The sequence below is a fragment of the Felis catus genome, chromosome D1, assembly GCF_018350175.1.
Source record: "Felis catus isolate Fca126 chromosome D1, F.catus_Fca126_mat1.0, whole genome shotgun sequence".
Lineage (NCBI taxonomy): Eukaryota > Metazoa > Chordata > Mammalia > Carnivora > Felidae > Felis > Felis catus.
The window spans coordinates 61,854,099-61,864,810 of NC_058377.1; the positions used below are offsets into that span (position 1 = coordinate 61,854,099).

The following is a 10,712-nucleotide window of genomic DNA, read 5'->3' on the forward strand; positions in this document are numbered from 1 at the left end:
CCCCAGAGCTGCCTCCTCGTACTCTCTTCACTCTGGAGCCCTCTCTTTATGTGCCAGCCCTGCTGAAATCCCATGCACTCTATTTCCCAAGCTTCCCTCAAGAGTAACAACTTTTGTGACAGGTGATACACTGACTTGTGTTTTTATCCATCTGCATCCCTTGGCCCTACCTTGTAGATCAGTGGTTCTCAATCTTGGCTACACATTAGAATCACCTAGGAAACTTAAAAAATCCCAGTGCTCACATAACACCCCAAACCAATTAAATTAGAATCTTTGGATGCAGTATCCAGTTATCAATATATTTTAAAGCTTCCAAAACGAACCCAACATGGAGAACCACTCCAGACCCGTCTTCTGATACTCCTACAGTGACAGTTTATTAGACAAAATTGTAACTTTCAAGGACTCCCCAAGTTAGCTTTTTTATTTAAGACCGCCTTCCTACCCCACTCCTGACCTGTAACTTAAACATTTCCTTGTGCCTCATTGTCTGCTAGATTTTTCAACATCCTGGAGCTCCTCTAAATAAACTTGGGTGTACTCATAATGCTCTGTGGGTATCTCCAAGGTGATGCCCACAGACGTAACCCGGGTTGGGGGCTAGTGTTGCATATCACTCCCATGAAAGTGCACCTAAAGAGAGAGCATTTGACGGCTGTGTCTAATCATCTCACCTGTGGGTCTCCCCTGCCCCTGATAAAGCCTCATCTTTGGCAGGAAGTAACAGTGAAACCATGGAAGCACGAGCCACGATCCATGGTGTGGAGCGGGAACACGCAAGCTGGAGAATGGGAAGGGCAGTACCAGGAAATTGACTCATACGATAAATTGGATCATAGAAATGATAACCAGGGTGGGAATAAAGAGATGATAAGCAGAGAGGCCACTTTCCCATTCCAAGCTGCCCCATGTTAGTCCCGTAACAATCACGTTAACTAAACCAGTAAGAAGTTAATCTGGTTCTTCCAACTGTAAGTCCTGCGGTCTTTCCTATGAAGTCCAGCAGCAGCTTCTGAAACTGAAGCCACGTAAGTGAGAAGAATGGGGAGACGCTGGAGAACTTGGTCTTCTTTATTTCCACGGGCAGTGCAAAGGACAGGATGGCAGACACACACTCTTTCCTGACTCCTACACAGACTGGGGGCCAAGAGAAAGTGAACAGGAGTTAAGTGACCTTCTAAAGGTCCACTGATTCCATTGCCAACTGATTCCATTGCCTCTCAGAAGTCCACTGATTCCATTGCCAACTTACAGTCTCTCTAAAACCTGAAACCGAGTCCAACCTTGCACCCACTCAGAGAGTCCCCTCCATGGCATCTTTATCCAACTATCACCCGCACTCAGCTTGAACATTCCCAGTGATGGCAAGCTCACTGTACCTAAAGCCACTATCCTGGTTAGATGCGCTGACTTACAAAGTCTTACTTTGGGCTTAAAGGTTCTTCCTCCACATCATATATAATTGCTGCAGACACAGAGACACAACAGTCTTTTTCAGATTTCACCTGAATATTGTTCTTCATGGTATCTGCTAATTTCTTGAAAACTACATCTCAACTTGCAAACATAGATTTACTTGTGCAATTATTTGTTTAATGCCTGTAGCCCCTCTTAGACTGTAAACTCCACCAAAATAAAGAGGAGTATTGACTTTTTTTATTTTGTGTAATTAGACCCCCAATACTAGCACAGGGTCAAGCACATAACAGATGATTAATAAATACTGTAACCAGATAGATAAATAAATAATTGAATAGATACACTGTATCTGAATATGCCAAACATAATATTCTGTAACCTTCCCTTGTTCAGATTATCTATCTTAAATTATTTTTGCTGTTCAAAGTAGCTGATTTTTCATTTCCTCACCATATATCCCCCTGTCCGGGTGACTCACAGATCATCAGTCTAATATGAATCAATGGTGCAATATGTAGCTTATAAAAACTTCATGGGTTTTAGTCTTTGCTAAAAGAAGTATTTTATTCAGAAGATAATACGTCCTAACATGCACACATACAATTCTATACTTTATCCCCACTGCTTACATCGTCCTTATCTTCTTTGATAATGTTCTTAAGTCCCACTAGTAGTCAGACTGAAAACTTCCATTTTATCTGAAGCTTTTCCTAACACTTTTTAAGCAGAAATAATAATTTTCTCACATGTGACTTTAAAATAACTGTACAGACTTTTCCCATTTTGCTAGAATTACATTCATGCCTCTGTCCTCCCTGTTCTGAGCTCTTTTACAGTCAGACCTGTGCTTAGTTCAATCTTGTCTTCCTAACACCTCACACAATTCTAACACAAAGACATGCTTAAGAAATCATGAATTAATAAATAAAAGCATGACCATACTGCTTGGGACCATAAATGAAGTACATTCAGCTCTGGGCTCCACACTGCAGATGGGAGGTAAACCAACTGGGACACACTCAAAGGCAAGGGGATCAAGTCATTTAAAGAGCATGGAAGGAGTCAGTGGTGCTTTGAGAAGAGGAGATAGAGAGAAGGTAGAGATGTGTGGGGGTGGGTGTAAGAGGTGATGAGCAATAAACAGAGACCATAGGCAGTCAGTCTGGGACCCAGGTAAGGAGGATTTTTCTAAGAGTCAAAGCTGCACAATAGGGATAATAAACTTCTGGTCAGTGGAGACGTTCACACAAAGACTGAATAATCCTTGATGGGAATATTAGAGGGACAATTCCAGCATCTGCTGAGTTAGGATTAAAGGCTCTTTCACCTGCCTTTCCGCCCTCACACTTATGTCCAGACTGCCAAGGTCTCTCTTTTTCCATGACACTGAGAATATCATGGCTGCAGATCCGTGTGGGACCCAACAGAGATCAGAGATCATGGCACCCCCTGCCAGGTGATTGCGTGTCTTTCTCTAAACCAGTCTCCAGCAGCCTTATCTGAAAGTGTGTGGGAGGACACGGGGGCATTTGAATAAATATTACTCTATGTGTAGGAAACCTACCTGAAAATAAGATCTGGGGACTTTTTTTCCTAGTAAACCTCTCCTTCACTGGCCAAACAAACTGTAGTGAATACACAGCACACATGTGCCTTAACAGAGACTCACTCAAAGATACAGAGACATGAGAGAGACCAAGAGAACCTCAGGGGCACAAATGGAATTGCAGACAGAACACTCTTGCGCACATACCTAGGAGATGCAAATAGACTCAGATTCACCTGAGAGAGCTTTGTGAAGTAGCTTTTGGATTGATTGAGGGTAGGCCAGAGCTCACAATGGCACCGGAATGAGCCTCAGGCAGGCACTGGCCAAGAGAGTAGGTGGACTCTATGTCCCTGAGAGTCCCCAGAGCCCAGGGCCTTGGGGTCCGCGTTGTGCCCAAGGGTGATGCTGAACTGGTTATGGGGAAAGGAGGGAGATGAGATCTTGCCTTGGGGACAGAAGGAAAAGAAAAAACACATCCTCTAGAGATACTGCCCTGTCTCCACACAAAAAATAAAATCCCAACTCCTTCCCTATGTTGAAGAGGATGAAGATAAATTTCTACAAGCTCCATGACAACATCCCCTCTGCCCTCAAGTCTCCAATTTCAAAACTGGAACTCTGCACCCTTAATCCAGCATCTACCTCCTCATATTCTGGGCTTAAAACCTATATCTGAGGCATAACCTAAAGTTTAGACCCCAGTGGGCAAACTCTAGGACTCAGAGATCAAGAGAAGAGAGCTTGGAGCCCAGAGTTTCACCAATAGGGGATATAACCAAGCTTCCTTCATCCACTTATGATGACTGTTCCCTATTCAATTTTAACTCCTATCCCTACTACTCAACCTCTCACCAAGCTCCAAAAGATGAAGGTCTCTTCCAGGAGAGATGTCCCAAGATACTGAAAGACCGTGGGGTACAAAGTCACAGAGATGTAGGTTTGAGTCAAAGGTCTACCATCTACCAGACTTTATATTTCAAGAGACTAGAATTTCTTCAACTTAGAACCTAATTCATAAGGAGGATAGTAACCATTTATAGGGGTAGACATTCAAATGAAAAGAAGAAAGTGACATTTTTTAATGCGATCGCACCACACATGATAATTATCCTTATTATAAATTCTAGTGGAGTCCTCAATTTCAGATCTCTCTAATAAATTCTTTCCCCCAGATACCTAGACTTCCCATTAAGTATTTCAGTTGACCTCTTCCTTATTTCAGTTTCAAGTAGGGTGTAAGTGTATTTCAGGGAGAAATAGCAGAAGAGCTCTCTCCCCTTTCTTAATCAAAGGGTGGGATGCATGGGGAAAGCAAAGAGAATATGGATATAGAGTAAATTTCCCCTTCCCCATATGGAACTTTGAACTACCTCATAGAGGCAGTTTAAGAGCAATTTCTGCTTTCCCATTACTGTAGAATTGTTTACATTAGGTTAATGACTTGGGAACCTGGAGATGGAATTCAGAAGAACACAGATGACAATTTTGTGAATAAGGTCACAGAATCATGGGGGAAAAGAGACCTAAAAATGCCTCAGAATAGGCATTAGTCCCTGGTGAGAAGGGGCCAGGATTTCAAAAGTCATAGAGCAAAGTAACTTTAGCTATGTCATTAGGGACAACATGATGGGGAACAGGCATCAGATCAGATCCAATTCATTCATTTATTTAATTAGTCACTTGGTTGTTCATTTATTTACCATGTATTGGGTGTACCAAACACTGTGCTAGGTGTAGGATTTTAGGTTTGACTGCCATTATCTCCCTTTTTTGACTTTTGAGAAGTCTTTTTAAAAATCAGTTTCTGCCTCCATTTAATGACAAGAAAAGTAAAGAGAAACCCTATGTACTTTTTCAGAGTGATAATACTAAACATAACACCTGTACAAATCCCAACAAAAGGGACTTATAAATTAGAAGTGTTAAAAGTCATCTCTGGGGAAATTATGAAACATTTTCCCCCACAAAGCTAAAAGAGAGGAATCAATTTGCCCTGTAAAATAGAAGTGAGATTTTCCAGAGCAGATTGAAGCAAAGAAAGGCACAATGCAGGTAGGTGTTTGGTGTAGAAGAATATAACCACATTAAGCAGATGTCTTCTAAAAAAGGAAATACTTGCTTCAGAAAAAAAGTTCATAGACTTTGTAGAAAAGAGAGAGAAACCTCAGAAGATGTGCTGGTCAGGGGACTTGTATGCACTGAAATCCCAATGACACAGAACTGTTGCAAGGTCCCACATCCCACTGTGACAACCAGCTGGTTTTTGCCTCCCAGGTTCTAACTGCCTAACGGGCAACCTTAAAATTGGAGCTTGCCTGAATTTTGGATTCCAGGTAGGTTGTGATGGCATGGGGGATAAAGAAAGGACTCGCACGATGGAACAGGGGCCTCAGAGCGACTGTGGAATGGCTTGTGATTGTTCATCAAATCCTTCTGTGAAGCTATTTCAGTGTTCCCACTTCGTGGAGATAAAAGTCTCTAAGTCGGGGGGCGCCTGGGTGGCGCAGTCGGTTGAGCGTCCGACTTCAGCCAGGTCACGATCTCGCGGTCCGTGAGTTCGAGCCCCGCGTCGGGCTCTGGGCTGATGGCTCGGAGCCTGGAGCCTGTTTCCGATTCTGTTTCTCCCTCTCTCTCTGCCCCTCCCCCGTTCATGCTCTGTCTCTCTCTGTCCCAAAAATAAATAAACGTTGAAAAAAAAAATTAAAAAAAAAAAAGTCTCTAAGTCGGCATTTCCCATCACCACCTGCATCATATGCCTAGTTGTCCTGCACTCAGTCTTCCCAAGCTTTATTTATTTTTGTAAATGTTTATTTATTTATTTTGACAGAGAGAAATAGAGCATGAGCGGGGTAGGGGCAGAAAGAGCAGGAGACAGAGAATCCCAAACTGACTCCGTGCTGTCAGTGCACAGCCCAATGCAAGGCTTGATCCCACGAACTGTGGCCCGAGCCAAAATTAAAAGTCAGAAACTCACCCGACTGAGACATCCAGGCACCCTGCCCCAGCTTTAAAAACCACCCATGATCTGACTAGGCAGTCTCTCAAGATCATGTTTCCCAAGCTTCTCAGTGTGAAACTTCCCCTTCGTCTAAACAAAGCTGTTTGGAATTCTCCTAAATATTCTAGACCAATATTCTAGGTTAAAGCTTCTCTCAACCTTTGACATATATCAGAATTACCCAGAGGGCTTATTAAAAACACAGATTGCTAGGGGGGCCTGGGCGGCTCAGTCAGTTGAGCATACAATTTTGGCTCAGGTCATGATCTCATGGTTTGTGGGTTCAAGCCCCGCATCGGGCTCTGTGCTGACAGCTCAGAGCCTGCAGCCTCCTTCAAATTCTGTGTCTCCTCCTGTCTCTACCCCTCCCATGTTCATGCTTTGTCTCTCTCTGTCTCTCAATAATAAATAAACGTTAAGAATAAAAAATTAAAAAAAAAAACAACAACACAGATTGCTAGACCTCAGCCCCCAGAGTTTCTGGTTCAGGAGATCTGAGGAAAGTCCTGAGAATTTGTACACTTAACAAGTTCCCAATCAGGGCTGATGATGCTGGTCTGGGAATCACACTTTGAGAAACACTTGTCCAGACTCTTATACTTTGTGGGTCTCGCCATTTTTGTTACATATCAGATAGGCATTACCTGAAAGATGTCTGAAAGAGTAGTGCTGTGCTTCTCAAGCTTTAGTCACTGAACAGACTGTATTTAGTCTTATTAAATACAATTTGAATCCAGTAGGTCTTGTGTGAGGAGAAGAGTCTGTTTCTCCTAACAAGCTACCAGGTACACCAGTGTGGTTGTTGTCCATTGGGCCACACTTGGAACAGTAAGGTTCTAGCCTTCTTTTGCCTAAATATTTCTTCTCAAGCAGTTATTCATGCTATTTTTGCTAAGACCATTATCTTCTTTTTTCCTGCCACCCTGTACCAAGTACCTTAACCTTACCTCTCATCTTTCACAAACTACTTCACACACACACACACACACACACACACACACACACACTTAACTTGACCTCCACAAACCAAACGGGTCCTCTTTCTCACATGAAGCACCAAGCCTTTACAGAATTTTGTCTCCAATGTTTATTATTTCCCCCACTCTAGGTGGTAGTAGAATTATTTGTGTTCAGCCTATTTCCTCTGTAAAACTTCCATTGTTTCCATATGTCAAACATTTTTCAGGGCATCTGTTACTCTTTTATATGCTTTTTCCTTGATATGTCTATCTCTTACTTAACAATTCACCTCGTTCACCATCATAACATTCTTAGTGACTGGCACTAGCTTTTTCACATGGTGAATGATCAACACATATTTAGGTCATTTTATTGAGTCAGCTGTTCTTTTATTCGTTCTGTATTCACAACTATCAAGGTCCTGGTTCCCCTCCTGTGTCTCAGCATTCCTCAAGCTGGCAAACAAGTCCAAGTCCTTTCCCTCAGTAGCCTTCCTCAGCTCTGGGATTTATAGAGGACTTTGAGGATCCCTCTGCGTATCTCCTTTGTCTTCACACTGTAGATGATGGGGTTGAGCATGGGGGGTACAAACAGGTAGACATTGGACATCATGACATGAACAACAGGTGGGGCACTCTTCCAGAAGCGGTGGATCATGGAGACAGTAATTATGGGCACATAAAAAGCCAGCACTGCACAGATGTGTGACATGCAGGTGTTGAATGCCTTGAGCCGCTGCTCCTGAGATGCGATGGCCAGCACGGCTCTGAGGATCAATGCATAAGAAAGCAGGATGAACGCTGAGTCTACACCATAGGTGAAAATGACCACAAAAAGTCCATAGATGTTGTTAACATGGGTGTCTCCACACGCCACTCTCATGAGATCTGGATGGAGGCAGTATGAGTGATGCAGAACTTTGCCCTTGCAGAAGGGCAGCCGTTTTACCAAAAAGGGGAAAGGGAAAAGAGTGGTGAAACTTTTGGTGAGGATGCCCAGACCCATAGCCAGGATGCGGCTGTTGGTGAGCACAGTGGCATAGCGCAGTGGGTCACAAATAGCCACAAAACGATCAAAGCTCATGGCCAGCAGTATGCCTGATTCCATGAAAGAGAAAGTGTGGATGACGAACATCTGGACCAAGCAGGCATCGAAGCCAACATGGCGGTGGTTGAAGCAGAAGGTAGCAAGCACAGTGGGAAGTGTAGACAAGGACACTCCCAGATCGTTGAGAGAGAGCATAGAGAGGAAGCAGTACATGGGCTGGTGCAGAGCAGGCTCCTGAACCACCAGAGCGAGGATGCTGAGGTTGCCTATGATGGAAATCAGGTAGAGGATGCAGAAAACCAGGGCAACCCAGGCATGGCCTGTCTGCATCCCAGGAATGCCTGTGAGCTGGAGTGTGGCTGGCTGGAAGGGGGTACCATTGACACCCAACATGGCAGGCAGGTGGGAGAGTGCAGATGGGGGATAAGCCCCTGAAGATATATTGGGGGGGTTCTTCACTTTCTTTCAGACATCCTGTCTCCAACACAAAAGGTTAGAGATTGAAAGAGTTTATCTATGTTCCTGCTTCTCCCATCAGAGCTCTTTGAAGACATTAACTGGGTTCTAATAATTTCTGTATCATCAGGGCCCAGCACCCTGTCTGAGCCATAGTAGGAACTCCATGAAGGTGTGATGATCAGGTGAGGGCCCATGATGTGGCAAAGCAACAGGGTAGGAGACAACTGGAATGATGCTCCCTAATCTTCCCCTTAAAGTGCATCATGCCTTCCCATCTCTGGTCTCACCCCAGAAGCCATATTCTGGAAATGTGGAACAAACAGAAATTAAGATAAACGGGGGAAAAGAAACACCACCATGTCTTTGGGAGCCCTGTGGTCAATGGTGCAGATGAAGCCTCTACTGTTGTACACGTATAGCTTCAATAAGCTGTACTCGGACTTCTCCTCGTGCTCACAATCCCATGGCACACCCTGAATGTGTCATCACAAGAAACGGTTCCACCTCTGAAATCTTAAATTCCATTTTTTTCATTATTACCATAGACTTCCAGCTTCCACCTCGCCTACCTTCTCATGCCCATGTACTTGCTCTCAGAGTCTCAATAAGTCTTCCATATGATTCTGGTCTATTCGTCTACGAGCCTCTCCTCACTTTTTCTCTGACCTACTCACACTAGGAGTGGTATCTTCATCTTCTCTATGCTTGTCTTTCACGTTCACACAGGAAACCCTAACCTTTGATAAATTCTATAACCAAACTTCCGGGTGTAGAGCTGGATAAAACCAAAGAAGCAAGTGTTTGATTGGAGAAGAGACAGACAGACAGACAGATTTTACCACCATCTAAATTTTAAGCTCAACATCTTTATTTATTCTTACCCCCTTGGTTTTCCAAGAAAGAGATGTCTCACCTTCTCTGAGGCCAGGCCCTCCACTTTCAGGATTCCATGCCTTGCTATCTCTTTCAGAGACCACTTCCAATAGTGTATTGAACTGTATCTTCAGCCTCTCCATTTCTGTCTCTTTCCTTTCAGGCAATAAGCATGTGCAAGACCAGCCCATCATGAAGCCATAACCTTTACTCTCTAGCTGTCATTCTATTACTCTCATTAATTCTTAGTCAAACTTCCTGGAACACTGTCTTTCTGGATGCCACAGAAAGGGGGCTTGTTCGTGTCTGCTTTTCCAGTTCCGTTCTGAGATCCTGACAATCAGGGTTTCAACCTTATTAACCATACCTTCTATCACCGTTCAATTCACTGTATGTGGCATCCACACTTCCCTCTCCCAAATAAAGTGAATTTCTCTCTGCTCACCAGCAAACTCTTTGTTGCTTCATCTATTTGAGCTCTCTACCAAAGTTAACATTGTTGGCAACTCAGTTTTCCTCCTACCTTGGCATCTTTTTCTGTAGCATCTTTACTGACTCCTCTTTCTTTGTCTTTCTCTTCAAGCCATTACAACTCTAGGAAGAGTAAACAATAGTCAGAATGGTGCAGATTGAGAAACCAAACCATAAAGGGCTTCTTCTCAGCCTTTATGTAAAATATCTCTGTAACTGTATTTCCATGGTACTTGATATCTTAAAATTAAAGCTCCATTCTGTAGAGAATAGGATAGTGGTTGCCAGGGGCTGAGGGATGGGGTGGTGAGGGAAATGGGATGATGTTAGTCAATAGGTATAAGCTTCCAGCTCTAAGATGAATAAATTCTGTGGATCTAATTGCAGCTTGGTGACTCTAACTCATACTGCTATAATATATACTTGAAACTTGTCAAAAGAGTGTGTCTTAAATGTTACCATCTCACACACAAACAAAATAGAAATTACACAAGGGAACGGAGGTGTGAACAAATCTTATTGTGGTGATCATTTTGCAATATAGATGTGTAGCAAATCATCGCCTCATAGGTCCTAAACTGACACATGTTATATGTCAATAAATCACAATAAAACTGGAAAATTCTAGGCTGAAGCCAAAGGACTTTGAACCCGAGAGTCTGGGAGGAAAAGAGACTGAATCTACCTGGAAGAAAATGGGAAAACTGGAGAAAAGATAGGGGTACTCCAAGGAACAAATCAAAGCACACCTGGTAGAGGGTCCAAAATATCACTATGACTAGGGTAATAAAACAACCAAAGTCACAGCAACAGAGAACAAGTAACAATCTCCAAAAAAACACCTCCTGAGGGGCCAGGCCCTGGACAGTGTATGACCGCCCCCCCCCACCTTCAATATAGCAGTGTTCACAGGTGCAGAGAACACAACAAATT

General features: G+C 43.3%; 1 protein-coding gene across 1 annotated transcript; it reads right to left on the reverse strand.

Annotated features, from left to right (window-relative positions):
• Positions 1-6,911: 6,911 nt before the first annotated feature.
• LOC101093295 (olfactory receptor 51I1) lies at positions 6,912-9,207 on the reverse strand. The gene has a single exon (XM_003992863.3). The coding sequence runs from the start codon at positions 8,367-8,369 to the stop codon at positions 7,425-7,427; it is 945 nt and encodes a 314-aa protein (XP_003992912.2). The 5' UTR covers positions 8,370-9,207; the 3' UTR covers positions 6,912-7,424.
• Positions 9,208-10,712: the final 1,505 nt, after the last annotated feature.